Below are 18,022 nucleotides of genomic sequence, written 5' to 3'. Positions count from 1 at the left end.
CAGCACATGCACGCACACACACATCTGTACTCCTATACTTGTGAGCGCCCTTTACTTAAACCATAAACCTAATTCTAACCTTGGACGGATAGAAAAAAAGCAAAAAATATCCAAAAATGTCCTCAAGCTCAAACTGGTCCGCACAGAGACGGCAGTACTGGTGGACGAACACACACACTCACCTTGAGGATCCCTGTATCTCTCTGGCAGTAACCTATTAGATTAATGGCGAGGTAAATTATAGAACAGCCTCGCTCAGTGTTGGTGTCTCACCAGCCATCTGGATGTGACTAGTGGGGTTACATTTCCACAAGACTTTAATTGTGTTTTGTGAGACTTTTAATCCATTCAACCTGTGAAGTCAACGGCAAAACTTCGAACTGCAGCCTGTGTAACCCTATTTTGTCTGTGTATTCATACTGAATCATATTAGCCAGATATATACTGTATGCATACGTAAAAGCTTCCTGTTGGAGTTCCTGGGAAGCCTAGGGGGGTGTTTAATGTGTTCACAACGTAGTCACAATATCCTTACATTTTTTGCACGTCATTCCCATCTCTCTCTGTCTTGCTCCCCTCCACAATCAACTATCAAATAAAGCAAATAAAAAAACAAAAAACAAATCCCTTAAAAGCTGAAACATATGCTGGGCATATGTTAGCATGAAAGCTGCACATATTCTGAACTAACTGTGAACAGAGTGCTGCATTTTGTTAGAAAAGCCTGAGCACCTTATCGTTAGTTTTTTCATTTGTCAACAGTAATAGCAATTGGTGATGAACTTTGTTTCCATCGCTATGACAGCACATAGCGCACTGTAGAGTAAACTACATAGTATAAGCTGTGGCTGTGCTGTTGAAAGCCTTGTTATGAAACACTGATGTAAGCTGTGAGGGGTTGTGTGTGACTGCATTTTTCCTTTCTGAGGGGGATTTCATCCTTGACCGGTGGAGGAGGAAATGTGGTTGCAGAGGTGGTGGAACGTAGCCAATACCTCTGGGCACAAAAGAGGAAATATTTTTAACGCTACCAGCAGGCAGGGTTCTGAAATCATGCTTGTATCTCAGGCACATATCCACTCCACTGCTGGAAAACAAGAACGGGCGGATGGGAGGAGGGACTAAAAACCCAGGTGGCTGAGCTGACAGCACCCTGAGGTGTACTCACATGTTGAGTGGCAGCTGCACCTTGGCATGGGCGAGCAGCTCAGAGGTTATGGATGCCACTTTTGGGGGCACCAGTACCCCTGCCGAGGAAGGAGAGGGACCCGGGTGAGACGCATCCTAAAGACACACAGAAAGATGCACAAATATAAATTCAGAGGTTTCCATTTAAGATAAAACATTACATGCAATATGTGCCGGGAGCATCTCCAGCATTTCAATATGGATCCTGGGTATTATTCATAAGCACATTGAACCCAGGTGTGACTGCAACCAGACGCAATAAATGTAAAAGCAATGTGTCTCCGGCCAACAGCTATCAAAAAGAGGAATGATTTTATTTACACGGATCTGCCAGAGAAGGTGATTGGGGAATAAGTTAATAAAATAATAAAATCTAGTGGAGAGGACTGACCAAAAGGAGAGACAGTCACATTTGTTCCACTACATTTTGTCAACCTGAGAAAACAGACACGATTGTTTTCCAGCTGTAAAATATCCTGCTCAGTTCGAATTGTGAGCACAAATTTTTCATTGGTATATTGTTCTATGCTACCCATATTAATAGTTTAACACTGAAAACTGGGAGCCTGCATCATTTCAGTATTTCAAATGTGATATTTGATTTGAATATTTACTGTTTGTTCTCATGCAGGTTAATGTAAACCCAGTTTAATCCTAATACTATAGATATACCAGAAGTGGACAGTATCTAAATAGAACTTACCAACTTAACACTCAAGTAGAGCTTTGAGGTACTTGAGTCATTTCAGTCTGTGCTATTCAAAATTTAGCGTCTACATACAAAACATACGATCATCTTATCAAATACGTTAAATTAAATAGTTTAAATCTGCTACATCATCCACTTTCCACCAACCAGTGTTAAAATGCTGCTTAGCAACGACCTCATAATGTATGATGATACATTAAATACTTCTGTACTTTCACTTAAGTAAAAAATGTTACTGCAGAATCATCACTTATAATGTAAGTATTACTATTTACACTGAGGTATCATTATTTTTATTCAAATAAAGGATCTGAGCACTGCCATTGCTACATATTATACTAACTGCCGTGGCTATGTGTGATTATGTGCTACCTGGATGCGTGCAGCGGCCCTGGGGTCAGAGGAGCTGATGAGCACCGGGTGGGAGATCTCCATACTGTGTCTGTTGTTGAGTTGGGCGGCCCTCTGGCTGACAGACAGAGCCGAGAACGAATGCCTCTTCTTGGCGTTTTTCTTCCCTTCGCCTCTCCGATGGCCAGAGCCATTTCCATTGGACGGGGAGGCACTGGGGGAGGGGCCCGGAGTGCAGGGGCCCAACGGGGCAGGCTCAGTGCTTGGACCTGGAGCATTAGTTGGCGTGGGCTTGTCGATCTCCATCAGCTGCTTGGCTGTTTCATTTAACTGAGAGGGGAGGAGAGGAGGGGAGGCAGGTGGTTGACCAAAAAGAGGAGGGAGAGGGGAGGACAAGAGAGAAGAGGGGAGAAGTTCAGGTGTTAGATTTCAGTCTTCAGTGATTCACATCCATAACAAAATCTCAAGCACACACACAAGTGTGTTTGTGTGGCCTGTCCTCGTTTGTTCTTGTTGGCAGCTTTTCAAACCAGCAGCATAACAATCATCACTTACAACAGCTGGTCTAGTGAGACGCCCTCTATGTAGTACACACTCTGACTGCCTCTCTTTGTCAAGTACACAAATACTCCCACACATAATCCACCCAAACGTGAGTATCCTTTCATGTGCCAGGATTACTCTTTTCTCCTCTCTTTGGTTTCATTTCAGTTCACTCTTGGCTAAAATCTTACACATTCCTTTTTTTTGTTTTATTTACTTGCAATTTAGAATAATTACAAGTTAACTTTTTCTTAAACATCAGCAGTGTTTCTTGATACTCCACGTTAGTTAACCTTTAAAAATGTTATGTTGGAAGGAATTTACACCCTTAAAGTGAATTAATCCCTTCTATTCCAGTTGTATGCCAAATTTAACCGCCAAAGCCACAATTTAACAATCACGTTAATCTAAAACATCCTTGACTTGACACTCTGTGTTGATTTAAATGCTTCATACTGTGGCGCTGCTGTATAGACTCTCAATGACTACACCTTGAGATGATACATAATGGCTGAAAGCTTATAGCGACATGATGAGGTTTGGTGCAACACACTGCAAAACCCAAAGAAGTGGTAATGGGTGGGTGACTTGAAGATCTGTCATCTTATCCATTTCTAATAAGGACCACAATGGAAATAGGCTCTTAGTCTTATTTTGTTTTGATCCTCAATAATTTTAATTGCATGTCAGGACTGGGTGATCACGGTGTTGTATTTACTTTTAATGTTACCAAATGAATATAAGATGGGAGAAAACATTCCCTCTGGCAGAGAATACATAACTGTGTGTATCTGGTCACAGCTCTGGATTTTAATAATGTTGTTAATCGTTTTTTTTTCCACTCGAAAACGATCAAGAATAAACAGCTGTGGCTAAACTAAGAGTATCTGTTGCCGTTTCAAGTTTCAGTGTGCAATTGTTTGCTGCTAATTAATGGTGCCTTCAAATGGGGTCATGTTTACTGTGATCACGATAAGAATCCATATGAACCCCCCCCCTTCTTGTAGTATTCACACTGTCAGAGATGGAAATGTTCTGAAAGCTCCAAGTTCACAAATGCCGATTGAAGTGATATTTTCTAATTTTATTCATATAGAGTGTTGATATTCCCAATGGCCTCATATTATGTTGCATGCTCGCTAGCTATCTAGCTGAATTGTTAGCCCCAGCAGCTTAGACTAGTCAGTAAGGGCTCTTTAGCTAACTGTGAAAGCTGTTACTGCCTGTCTAGCAGCAATGCCTTGCAGCAGTGTTCTCTCAATGTCACCGCTTAAATGCCGACCATATTGTGACTTCCTGCTTCGTATGCACAAGCTCATGAGTTCCATTTGAAGGCAGCACAAGACTTGACAGAGCTGGAAGAGCAAGTAAAGTTTATTCGGTATGGCACCTTTCACGGGGCAAGGTTGCATAAAAGTGCTTCATAAAAGTACAATTAAAGTAAAAAGTTAAAAGGAACAAACAATAAAACATAAGCAACAACAGATCAGAGTCTTCAGTTGCTTTTATGTTCAGTTAAGCGCGAGGGATAACAGAGGATTATGATATAAAAGAGTAAAACAAAGATGAATCCTGAAAATGTATCCAAGCATCAGATAATTTTACTTACTAAATCCAGTACTGGTGAGACAATCTTAGGAGCACTAGACATCTAACCCATCAGGCTGAGTTCGGAAAAAAAGGTGTGGAAATGTGAGGCTACGTGTTCTATATGCAAGTTATATGATTTTAGAAACGCTGAAAAGGCCAATATAAGAGCTGTCATGGCGTTGGGCCAGTGTGTTTTCTGCCCTGGCTGTGAGCACATCTTGATTTTAAATGGGAAAAAAAAATCTATAGTTGGAAAGCTTGGTGACGGATTACTAAGCGCGTTTGACAATTATGGAGCTTTGCGGTAGTTTAGGTAGGCATGGATGTAGTTTTATTGTCACATGTTCCACGTCCTTTGGAATCATTCATCTGAACAATCACTAAAAGCAGGCTGATGCTCATTAATTCTGATTTTTCCAACACTCACACTGTTTCTCAGTGTTCCTGAACTACTGCTGCTTGCAATTTAACTCCCTTCTTCCCTTCAGCCTCATTCAGCAGTATTATTAGGTGTGAATTCAAGAGATTCTTTTCTTTTATGTGCTCATGTTCAACGATGTGTTATATCTCAGGCTCTACTCAGGGTTTGTGAGCTCAGGAATAGTCTGTGTAAAGCTTGCTCAGATCTTGTTTCAGAGCATCAATTTTGCAGAGTGAAACCATGACATTCAAATTAATTGTTAAAAGAAACAGTTAAAAACACGATGAGAGTTTTGACTTAGATGATATAATGGCTGAGGCCAACTTTTGTGATAGATATTACATGCGAATGTAAAACTTTTTTACAACCTTTAAAGTGGTACAATCCATGTCTTACATGTACGCTATATGTTCATTTACATGGAAACCTGAGGGAAGGATATTTCTCCGTTTTAACAATGATGTGCTCAACACATGCCTCAGTGGAGGTCTATATATAGGTACCATCACCTCAGTGTTGAACACTTGTCTCAACGGTGTAAAAGCAAATGTGTGAATCAAATATTACACCTAGAGTTCATGTTTTTAAAGACTGTATCATTAATGTACACCTCTTGGATGGAAATTCTTGGTGTAATCTTGGTGAAATCTTAAAGGACATGGTCTCTAAAATATTGTGGGTCATTGAATGTGGTCCTCTGAACAGACAGACAGACACACACACACGAACATGGGGGGCAATGTGAGACAGGGACACTAATACGTTAGCAGACAACATCAGCGTCAGCCTTGTCACAAATTTACATCGCAATGATGTCTGCTTAGCATGACCTTAAACTCCTGAACAATCCCTGGAGAGAAAGTCGAACATTTCTCTCTCTATGTGTGTGTGTGTGTTTCTGAGAGACAGAATGTGTACAGGACCGACCCGTCTGGGATCAGTGTTGGCGAAGTAACATTTCCATATTAATAGATATGCTAATCAAAGCCAAATCGTATGCTAATAAGCATGATGGATTGATGCTGCAGATATAACTCAGTTTGGTCTCATGAGGCGGACTAGAGGACACACACATGCACAAACGCACACACACAGAGAAGGTCAGCGAGGCAACACACTCGTAAACATGGTTTATTTGAACCAATCAAGTAACTTTTTGCAAAGTTTTTGCCAAACACATACTGTAGTTGCCAGTCACACACACACACACACAGACCAATGACTGTGTCAGTTTCTCTCTAACTACCACTGCTATAGTGCCCAGTCATGCTGCAGTAAAGACGATAAAGGAGTGTGTGTGTGTGTGTCTGTGTGTTTGCACGTGCACGTGCATGTGCATGTGTGTGTGTGTGTGTGTGTGAAAGAGAGACAGAGAGAGAGAGAGAGAGAGAGAGAAAGGTGTTGTTGATAGAGACAATTCTTCACTTGGTGCTTCTGGCTGAATGAAATCTCCAAGGTCATCTATTATGTGTTGAGCTAACTGTACTCTCTGTACTCCAAGTCTTCTGGAGGGTTAGCGCTCACTCGAGGTAACACTGAGACCCGTGCCGATGAGCTGATATCTGCACTGCGAAAACGATAAGCCAGCAAGATACATGCATGCTTATGCACACACACAGACACACACATAACCAGTGGCAGGTGTGTGCCAACTCCCTCCTGCTGCAGAGACAGCGGGTTGCTTAAAGCGAAACAGAGGGGGAGAAAGGAGAGAAAGACACAGAGGTGTCCTTGACATGGGGCATAAAGTCTGACCCTAATTTCATCCCAAAGCTGTCCACAAAAAAAAAAAAAAAGAAAGAATGCAGCAACAAGCCTGACCCAAACCCTTCTCCTATTTGCATGAATCAACCTCAGATCTGCCTGAACCCATCTGCACTAAATTCAGACTTGTAAACTGACATCACATCCACCTGAACCCTCACCAAACTTTCCAACAGCGCTGCTATATTTATACACCACAAAGCAACCCACTTATCACACCCACCCAAAGTCAGTTCTAGTATAGGATCTGAAAAAAAACATACATCCCCTCCAGGTGCAAATGAAGTCAACAAAGCACGCAAACCTTTATCTCATCAAGGTACACATACAGTACACCTACATCCACCTGAACCCAAAGGAAACCAACTCTAAGTACGCTGACACCCATTAAAATCCATGTACCACTGAAAAAATCTATCTAAACTCACATTTTCATGTACTCACATAACTCACTTTTTTGTTACTGTACTTAATTACTGCCAGCTCTTTGTTTATAGTATACTGCCAAACAATAGACCACATGCAAAACTTTTGCATCAGTCAGCCATAAAATCTCAATGTTTTTGAGTGTATATTTGGTTGCATTAACACAACATTCATTCTGTGTTTGAGATTTGTCTAATTGTAATTCCTAATTACCAAAACAAGAGGGAAAAGTGATCACTGATCATTTTCCAGCATTGTAAAATCCCTCCTCATAGTATCATAAACTGCTGCGCAGTATTTCTTGGTTTGCATTTCAACATAACTTTTGCAACAATCACACACCAACGCAGCCCCTTGCATTTTTTTAACCCAGTGCTATTTTCCAGAGGTGGGACCAAGTCATTGTTTTGCAAGTCACAAGTAAGTCTCAAGTCTTTGCCTCTCGAGTCCCAAGTCAAGTCCTGAGTCAAGACAGGCAAGTCCCGAGTCAAGTCCCAAGTCAAGACCGACAAGTCTCAAGTCAAGTCCCAAGTCCTACCATTTGAGTTTCAAGTCCTTTCGAGTCCTTTTAACAACAGAGAAATAATATTTACACAGATCATGTATGCTACAACATCTGTATTTATTCAAACCTTTTTTAGCAAGAACATTGTTCAAACACATTTGAAAGAAACAAATGCAAATGTAATTTGCACAAAAAGTGCTGACATTGTGTTTCCATAGCATAGACTGCACTATAACTAGTTGCACAGCAGTTTCTGTCCTGTATTGTATTGATCTCACATCATATTGCAAAACAGTTTTCACCTTCAACTAGACAGGCCCTTTTACTTTACTTAACTTAAATCTAGCCTTAATCTTTTCTTAGCCCTATAAGCTAGTGTTAGCTTAACTTACTGTTCTTTGTGCAGCTTCAAATGTCTAACAAAGTTGGAAGTTGTTGCGTCTCCGTCCATAATCTTCGACCCACATGTTTTACATACTGCGATTCGTTTTTTGTTGACCACCTCGTAGTTTTTATACCCAAACAAAACTATCTTTGGTATCATTTTTGCCAACTGCTTTATCCGCTTCATTGGTTGTCCTGTAATTTGATTGGTTGGATGCTGTCGGATCAAAACAACGTGGATCTAATTTGATTGGATGTCGTGCCGACAGCGTGCTTGCTCAGGTACACACGCGCACACACACACACACACACACAGATATAGATATATAGCGGTCCATGTCAACATACTTTTTAATCTTTGGGTTTGGGGAAAGTAGCAAGTCTTTTCAAGTCAAAAGGGTCAAGTCCAAGTGAAGTCACGAGTTACTGATGTTAAAGTCCAAGTCGAGTTGCAAGTCTCTTTACATTTTGTCAAGTCGAGTCTAAAGTCATCAAATTCATGACTCGAGTCTGACTCGAGTCCAAGTCATGTGACTCGAGTCCACACCTCTGCTATTTTCAGTCTGAATGCCCGCTGCGATGACAGACAGCCTCATCAAATGTAGTGACTGCCAATCACTTCACACACTACCCATGTAATTTAGACTATTCATTGGCATCCCTAGCATCTGCAAACCCCTCATCACCACTCTGTGTATCCAGACTGCCAAACATTAACACACACAGTCTGCATTCACATGTGAGATAACAGCTATACACTGTGTTCCAAATTATTACGCATATGCTGTTTTTGTTCGTTTTTCCTAAATAGTCAATCCAAATGACAGTCGGTACGATATTTAAATCCTCAACAATTATATTATAATCAGGATTTTATTAAACAAAACTTCAGATGATGACAACAGTGTTTTTTTTTTTTAAATAACTCAAAATACAGTGTTCCAAATTATTATGCACAACAGAGTTTCAAAGCATTCAATAGGTTATAAAGAATTGAAAATGCAAATCTGTTGTATTCTCTGCATTAGGAGATATTTTTTTCTCAAATTAAATGCTGTTTCAATCAAAAACATCTTTAAAGGTCAAGTTACATGTTAACATAGGAGCCCTTCTTGAATAGCACCTTCACAACTCTCCCATCTATTGAACTTGTGAGTCCATGTATAGTTTCTGCCTGGATTTCATATAATTATGCCAGAATTGCCTCCCAGAGCTGCTGTTTTGAGGTATACTGCCGGTATACTGCCGCCCACCCTCATAGATCTTCCTTGTAAGGGTGCTCCACAGGTTGTCAATAGGGTTGAGGTCAGGGGATGATGGTGGCCACACCATGATTTTCTCTCCCTTTCTGCCCATGGCAGCCAAGGACTCAATGGTATTTTTTGCAGCATGGGATGGTGCATTGTCTTGCATGAAAATGATTTTACTCTGGAAGGCACAGTTCTTCTTTTTATACCAAGGCAGGAAATGATCCATTAGGAACTCCTCATATTTTGCATAGGTCATTTTGACACCTTCAGGCACCCTGAAGGGGCCTACCAGCTCACTCCCCATTATTCCAGCCCAAAACATCACTCCACCACCTCTTTGCTGACCAACCACCAGCCACCATGGCCCAACAGCCTTGTTGGGACATGGTGGCCATCCACCAGCCCCCCAGAACTCCATCCATCTGGATCATCCAGTGTAGCACGGCATTCATCAGTGAATAAAACTGTTTGAAAATTGGTCTTCATGTATTTCCAAGCCCATTGCAAACGTTTCTCCTTGTGAGCATTGGTTAGGGGTGGCCGAAATACAGCTTTATGCACAACTGCAAGCCTCTGAAGGATCCTGCATCGAGAGGTTCTTGGGACTCCAGAGGCACCAGCAGCTTCAAATACCTGTTTGCTGCTCAGCAGTGGCTTTTTAACAGCTGCTGTCTTAATACGATGTATTTGCTTGACAGAAATCTTCCTCAATGCACCTTTATCTGAACGAACCCGTCTGCGCTCTGAATCACACACATTTCTTCTCACAGTACGATGATCTCTCTTAAGTTTTCGTGGAAATTTCCAGTGTTTTCATACCTTTTGCAAGGCATTGCAATATTTCACTCTTTTCATCTGCAGAAAGATCTTTTTTCTCCCCATATTGCATGAAACCTGTGACCTGCGTAATAATGTGGAACAACCTCCTTTAGTAGTTTCCCTTTAATTAGGCTCACCTGCCAAATAAATTATCAAACCTGTCTGAAATTGATGTCAATGTTTTAAACAGACAGGAGATACAACACAAGCAAAATGTTTCATTGAAAAACAAAAAAACAAAAGTTTATTTAACTGAAATCCTACTTGCATAATAATTTGGAACACAGTGTATGAGTTACTTTATATCAAGGGAGACACACGCACGCACGTACGCACGCACGCACACACACAGCCTCGACATGCCCCTGCTGTGTCAAAGTGATGGAGAGGTGTTTGATGCATCGCCATCTAAGATGTGTGTCTGCGTTTGCTCGTCCTAACTCTGCTCAGCCTGTGGCTTCATCATCATCATCATCACCTACGGGAGTCGCACGATCAAACGGCTAATTGGGCAACCAAGAGTCCAAACCTGTGCAGGCTGCAAACCCACAGAGAGTGTGTTTTGAGATGGCAGTATGATTGAAAAAACAGAAAACAACATGAGCAGACCAGTGTTGCTGTATGTATAGTCATCCCATTAGTCCCTCTGTGTCTCTAATCTCTACCTTAATTAACTTCTCTAAGCTGCACTACATGATTACACAAAACACTACGTACACTGGACTTGACCTTATGTTATTGTCTTGGCAAACACACATACATAGCAGTACTTCCCAGTATGACTGAACCTCCTGTCTGCTTTGAAGGTTTCAACGGGGCCACATGAGAATCAGTGTGTTCACAAATTTTGCGGTGATGGAGAGCGAAGAAAAGCCTTTAACAACAGCAAGAAAGAGGGAAAGAAACATCATTCCAGTTTTTACCAATGGCATTTACCGCAGCTTAAAAGCCTTAAATGTGATCCACGGCAAATTGTGCATGATATTTTTTTGGTTGGACAAGGATTAAAGTAAACAATATTTCACTCTTGACAGGCATGGCACCATGAAAGAAAGTAAAATGTTAGGGGTGTTTTCCTTTCACTGAAAGGAAATCCCTTAAAAGAAAGCTCCCACTCAGCCAAGTTTCAAACGGCATTGCTAATGCACCTTGTAATTCAAGCGCAATTTCAATGTTTTGGTTGTGTAGTCCTGCAGATAAGTGGTCAAACATAGATGCAAAAACATCACATCCTGATACAGAAACATCACGTGGATCCTTAATGCAGTTTAACATACAAGCACCATGTTTGACAGAGAATAATGGACACATAATTTACCGCCTATTCAATGCAATTACAATGTCTAACATTGAAAGTGTGTTCATCTGTTCACGTTTAAGTCAGACAGTGTCCAACGTCTGCTCTGCTCTCCTCGGCCAGGTCAGTAGGAAGGTTGGAGAGCAGAGTGACCCATTTAGACCAACTGCAAACACAGTCACTGTGTCATCTGAATGAGGCATAAGAGTTCTTGAAGTGCACAATAAAGACAAAAAGAATAATAATGCCTGCTGATGGAGCGCTTAAAACTCCAGAAGGGCCCCTTTTTTTCTTCATGTTCAGACTCTCCAACTAAGCCACACTGTACTGTACCATGCAATGTAAAAACCTACAAAAATCACTGGACTGGAAGCATTAACTGGGAAGTTTTGCCAGGTTGATTTCCAATTATCCTGACCACAAAAAAATGGGGCTTTGTACATTGCTCTTCTTAGCAAAAGTGGAATAGAGGTTATTCCAGCAAAAAATAAATAATACATCACTACAGTGGTTAGCACCACCAATCAGTTTAGGCAAGAGCCATGTTTTCACCATGTATCAAGGCAAAAGTTATGGATGATAGCAGCAGCAGTACCAGAATATCATGTAGCTCAAATATAATTGAAGGGAGAATTCAGTGATTTTTCACCACACAGTATTCAAGATATTACTTTTTCACTTGTGATTCTCTAAAAAAAATCAGTGTAAGCCAGATTCCACTCATGTGAATGACAAGGAAGCCACGCAGCACGGATATCCCAAGTTTCTGTCACATTTTCAGTGGATATAATCAAAGAAGTGTGAATATGTCCACCGACAGGAAAAAAAAATTACGTATTTTCTTGTCAAAGTCGAGAAAGACCATCTTTTCTATCTCCTCTCTGAAAACTAGCAGTGTGATAAATGAAAGGACTCTAATAGAGGTGGTCTGCTGCAACATCCCTGGTGCTTTTGCAGCTTTTTCTGTAATAACTTGATATGTGAGTGTTTTGTGTGTGTGTGTGTAATCTCTGTGGGTTTACCTCCACATAGAGAATGGGGAAGATGCCAATCTTGTCTCCCAGCATGCCTTCTGCCCAGTTCTCATCCACTCGCCTGATTACTGTCAGTACCTCATCCTGGACAGAGAGGAAATGAGTTAGGCTGCATGGACAAACACACACATACACACACTACAGGTACACGATATGTGTCCAAATAATAGCAAGTAATTATTTGTTAAATATTGTATCACAGGGACAATATCAAATTGTGAGTGATTTTAAAAAGAAAGGATGATTAAATGAAGTGATATGTGTCTTATGTTTAAAAAAGCATTAGCTATCGATCAGTACCTGTCAGTATCAGTCACAACAGACTATTGCAAAGGCTTTGTGAGTGGGTGTCTGGACAAGTGAGGTTGACAGGCTGAAGTGTTTTTCCTGCTTTGCTGAGGTACCTTGATCTGTGGAACTCTTCTGAAATAGTCAACTAAATTCTTACAATGTCTGGCTATAACTTTCTCCGTCAATTTTATGTGCTTCTGTTGTATTACCAAAGCAATGGATGTTTGCAAAGGTTAAAAAAAAAACCCACACTGGTTGTCTTGCATGCTGTAACCTATTAGCTACACAAATCGTACATACTGCCAACACTTTTCCAGGGTGTGTATTCTTTTTACAGTTAATGGGGATTTCATTTGACTTCATTTTTTTCATCAGTTAACAGCCTTTCAATTCAGTTCGTGTGTTTCCTGTAATTTCAATTCTAAAGAGGCAAAGTGGTGAATGCTTCCTTATTCTGCAGAGGTTTGTGGAAGTTGTGTACAGTTTTGGAGCGTTTAAAACGTGGAACATTTTAGCTAACACTGGATTGATGAATATGAAACTGAAACTGAAAATGATTGCCATAGGACAAAATACACGGACTGATGCATCTGTTTTAGTTGTATTTGTGTATTGTTGTATTGTGACCTTAGCTTATTTTTGCAAAGCTACTTCATGAGACTGTAAAAACTTAAAAGTACAGCGCCCAAAGCAAACAGGCATTTATGAGTTGCCAATCAACTGTGTAATGTACTGTAGTGTAGTGTACTGTGTTAGATGTAAAACTTGCAGAGTTGGCATTGGTTAGCACGCCTGTATGCCTCGTTATGCTCATGTATTAGACATTGTACATACAGTATGACGCACTATTTTGTTTTTTACAATACAATATCGTCAGCAACATCACATCCAACACTCACAGACATATTATGTTCCTTGTTCACACTCGAACACACACACACCTACACACACACCTACACTTACACACACACACACACACACACACACTCACAGACTCCATCATGAAAATGTTTTTCTCTCTCTGTTAATCGTCCCCTCACTTGGATTTGGAGGTCTTGGTTAGACCATTAGGGATAGCAGTGATAATGCTGGTAAATGACTGTGTATTAGTCATACTGAGTAATTGCCTCTCACACTGAGAAAACAATATCACACACACTGGTTCTGCATGACAACACGCATACAGCACACCACAGGGGCGTGCATCTCTGCGTGAGTGTATGGCTTTGTGTGATCTGCAGTCTTTAACCTGTTGATCAGTTTAGCCCTAAAATACAAAAAAATAATGTGAATTATGATGATGATAATCTCATCATTAACTGTTAATTTGGATGTATCAGTGTGTGTCTGAGACCAAAGTAAGACTATGTTTTGCTTTGCTGTGATCAGCCTTAAAACTCCTGCGGTGCAGAGTGCAGTACACCGTAATTCAATAATCTGTCTCTCTCTACAGACACACTCAGGGTGCAGAGACAGTGGATGTGTTGAGCATCCAGTCCTCCTTACACAAATGTGTCCGTGTAACAGCAGGAACAAAATGATAAGCCTTGAGGAACAGAAAAGTAGATGGAATACAAATGGCTGTTTGTTTACACCAAACCCGACCTGGATACAAGGGCTGCAATCAACAGTTCGATTGATTACCAAGTCATCTGTCCCTGATTTATTGATTAGCTGTTTGGTCTACAACATGTCAGAAAATGGTGAAAGTGTCGATCAGTGTTTCCCAAAGCCGAAGGCGATGCCCTCAAATGTCTTGTTTTGCCCACAACCCAAACTTATTCAATTTACTGCAAGAGGAGGAAAGAAACCAGGAAATATTCACAAGCTGAAATCAGAGAATGTTGACTTAAAAAAAAAAATCTCAAACCGATTAACGACTGCCAAAATACTTTATTAATTTAAAAGTTGACAACTAATCGATTAAGTGGTTAATCGTTGCAGCTCTACTAGATTTTTAAAGAACTGAATTGTCTTTATCTAAGTATGCTTTTAGTGACAATTCTGTTAATTGAGGATGATTTGATATGATGGAGGTACAGACAACCCAGAGAACACCTGCCCACATCCAACTTAAATGAATAAAGATATTAATAAAAGGTATAAATAAAGCATAACGAGACCAAGTCCAGAGGGCACCAAAAGGCCCAAGGATAATTAGTCGTCATCCTAAATGTGATCAACTTTCACTGATCCAAATAGAGAGAGAGATGCCAGTGCAGACAGCTGCATGACGCTCTACTACTTAACAAGCAGCCTTGGTGGAACTTTACAAATCCTGTCAAAGACAGGATACATGTTTTTTCTTCTACATTTATGATGATGTGATCAGAGCTGACAGAGAGTTCACTCAGATCCCTTCCAGTGGCCTTGGACATGTTGACGCACAGACCCACAATATATAACTTATATAACAACTTGAGTTCTTGGGATCTAGATGGAGGCTCCTCCCTGACAACAGCTAGTGAAAACAGATTTATTATCATTACTTTGACATCAGGTGCCCCACCAGAGAAATCACAACTTCACTTCACTTTAACGGCCACGTGCCTGGAGTTGGTGGAATTTGTTTTTAGTACATCATATTAAAAAACAACTCAGTAAACTGTCTCAGCAACCCAACATAGGGAAGACATAAATAATCACAATGTTCCTAGATGGGCGGTAAAGAGCTCTTTCCGAAGTGAAGAAGTATTATGATCTGTGTAGCCTATGAGAGCTACACACCACATGAAAAATGTATTAGTATTAGTATTAGTAAATAGTATTAGTATTCATAGTTTTTGTATTTGTGTGTAGTGTCCTATCTTTAAACCTTATATTTAAAAACTGTATTCCAACTTGTTGGCATAAAAATGGGAGAAGCTGGCTGTGGCAGCAGCTGCTACTGTATGTTATCTCCACCCTTAAAATACCTCATTTCAGACCCGCTGACTTACAGAGCTGATGACCGATATCAGCCACTGAAATCCCTCTCATTTCACCAATAGTCTACCACACAGCTGAGCTTCTCCCATTACCAACTAATTTCATATCAAGAACTGCATAAGCCTCTGAGACTGCATAACAAAGAAGACAGGCCTGTTCAGCTTTTAGTCCCTCAAAAGTATTTCAGCTGACCACAAGACTGTCTGATGAAGCTCTTGTTCATGCAACAATAACACATACATTACCACCTCCGGTCAAACAGTCACACAAACGACTATGTCAGTGGAAAGTAGTAGTTTTTTAGCAGCAGTAGCCTGTGGATTTCTAGCTGTGGCGTCTTTTTGCTCTGAATATGAAACCTAATCACTTTATTTTATTTACAGTTTGGTAGAGAGCAAAATATGGAGTAAAATGTGAAAACTGCACTTCCGTTGGGAAGGCACCATGCAGAGCATGTACTTTTTACTCCATTTAAACTTGCTGTGGTTTATATTCTGAGAACCAATCTGAAGAGTGGAGTCAGTGGTTATAAATTATTAGTATCCTCCAAAGGACCAGCTCGGTTTAACATCACAGAGAAATGTTTTCTTCTACTACGGTATTTATGCTGTTGTAAAATAAGCTATCCCTTCAATCTCTCCACTGATTCACCCATGCAGCATGTCCATATTTTCATATCATTATATGAAAACAGTGTCCTCAGGTGCGTGTGTGTGCACAGCATGTGTCTGTATGTGTGTGTGTGTGAGTTACCTTGCTGAAGGCCAGACAGTCTTTATCCTGGTCTTTATCTTTGACCTCAAAGTCGTACAGTGCTTTGCCCTGGGGTGGGGTTTGGCTCAGCGGACGCAGCAACTGGATGTAACTCGCGGGTAAGAAACCATGGCAACCGCTGAGCTCACCGTGGTACCAGTTGTCGTCCACCTTACGTCGCAGGATGATGATGTCACCTTTGGAAAACTGGAGATCTCCTGGTTCTTTTCCTTCGTAGGAGTAGAGGGCTTTACCGCAAGGCAGCGCCGGGATATTCTGAAAAACATACAAATAGATGCAAACACTGACTGTACAAACAAAACACTTTTTTGAAACCATGCATCAAAACAAAGACGAAATTGTGTCCTTATTTTCCTTATGATGTTGAGGAACAACAGGCTGCTCCATTTAGTGTGGAGTCAAACTTTTCTATTTCTGATATTTTGATCTGACCCGAAGTGACAGTGAGATTTAAGTCTGAATTTTGATCAGTCTCAATCTAACTGATTAGTCTAAAATCCTTCTGGTTTACTGTTAAAATCCCTCAAATGAAAACTAAGAGAGAGAAAATCACGCTCTTATCTACACTAAGACCACAACCTGTGTGATTAGGGGTCATAAGACAAGCTAAAAAGGTTACGAAGTACTAGGTTAGAGCACTCACATGCTGCTGTTTTAGACATTTTTGTGTTCTCCCCCTACGTTTGCACTTGTTTCCTATGGGGAGAGCATGAGCAGATTACCTGCCAGATATCTGACCCTACACTTGAAAACAGGGTCTCCATGAGAATAGGATATCCTTCTGTACTGCAGTCCCACACAGTGATTAACATAAAAGGTTAGGTAAAAATCTTGCATGGAGCAGCATTAAGTGCATTTGAGACCTCCTACAGGGGATTAAAAGCATTGCTGTCAACTAGTAGTGCCACTGTGTTGAAATGCTGCCAGATAACTGCACCTTGCACACCTTTAGGTTGACAGTTTCCTGAGTGCAGTCCATTATATTCTTCTTATTAAGGAAGGAAGTGTCTTTTGTGCCATGTCTGAAACAAATCAGTTGTATATGTTGCATGGGTCTATTTCTATTGTTCTCTACTATTTTCATCTTCAAAATCTCCAATTTTTTGGGTCCCCATATTTGAAGGAAAGTAGAAATGAAGCAGTGACACCTGCAGTGATCAATAAATTAATGTGGGAAAGAAGAAGCTTGGGGGTCAAACTGGTTTTGAAGCAATTCAAAACAGTGGAAAATCCAATATGTTGCAAACTATTGGCCCTGGAGACAAATTTGTGGAGCTTTGATAGTTGGATAGTTTCATTTTATTCCCCCCAGCAGTATGTGAGATATGACTGGTTATTAAAATGTTTGCGAGGTAATTGCTGCTCCTACCTTGGGCCAAACATAGTAATTTTGAAAATGCCAGAGCAGTGTGATGCACGACTCCCTTGAGTATCATCAAAATCAAGTCAAGGGTGTCTTGCTTATCACATGTCAAACGCAGACACACACTGACCCATTTAACTGATTTTTTTACATGATGCCATGCTTGTGTAGAAAAGGATCAAAATATTGCTTTGAACAACAATAAGTTCAGTATGAATCGATTTTAACTTGCCCATTCGCCAAACCCCTCCCTGAGCAGCAACTGTCCAATCATACTGGCTTAGCAACCGTAAATTGACACAACAGAGCTGTCAAGCGTTGTGCTGTATATCTCCAAGTGGTGGGCAGAGTAAACAAAAATAACTACTAGGAATAAGAGTAAAAA

At 40.6% G+C, this 18,022-nt stretch overlaps 1 protein-coding gene across 1 annotated transcript in view; it reads right to left on the bottom strand.

Annotated features, from left to right (window-relative positions):
* Positions 1–18,022, bottom strand: part of LOC139208469 (E3 ubiquitin-protein ligase SH3RF3-like) — a 90,232-nt gene that overhangs the window by 19,220 nt on the left and 52,990 nt on the right. The window contains exons 2-5 of the mRNA XM_070838159.1: positions 16,254–16,529; positions 12,270–12,365; positions 2,270–2,578; positions 1,169–1,284 (exon numbers count right to left, since the gene is read on the bottom strand). Coding sequence (XP_070694260.1) covers positions 1,169–1,284; positions 2,270–2,578; positions 12,270–12,365; positions 16,254–16,529 — 797 coding nt within the window. The remainder of the gene's footprint in view (positions 1–1,168; positions 1,285–2,269; positions 2,579–12,269; positions 12,366–16,253; positions 16,530–18,022) is intronic.

Source organism: Pempheris klunzingeri, chromosome 10 (assembly GCF_042242105.1).
Source record: "Pempheris klunzingeri isolate RE-2024b chromosome 10, fPemKlu1.hap1, whole genome shotgun sequence".
Lineage (NCBI taxonomy): Eukaryota > Metazoa > Chordata > Actinopteri > Acropomatiformes > Pempheridae > Pempheris > Pempheris klunzingeri.
The sequence above is the reverse complement of the archived record's forward strand: the minus strand, read 5'-3'. Positions and strand labels throughout refer to the sequence as shown.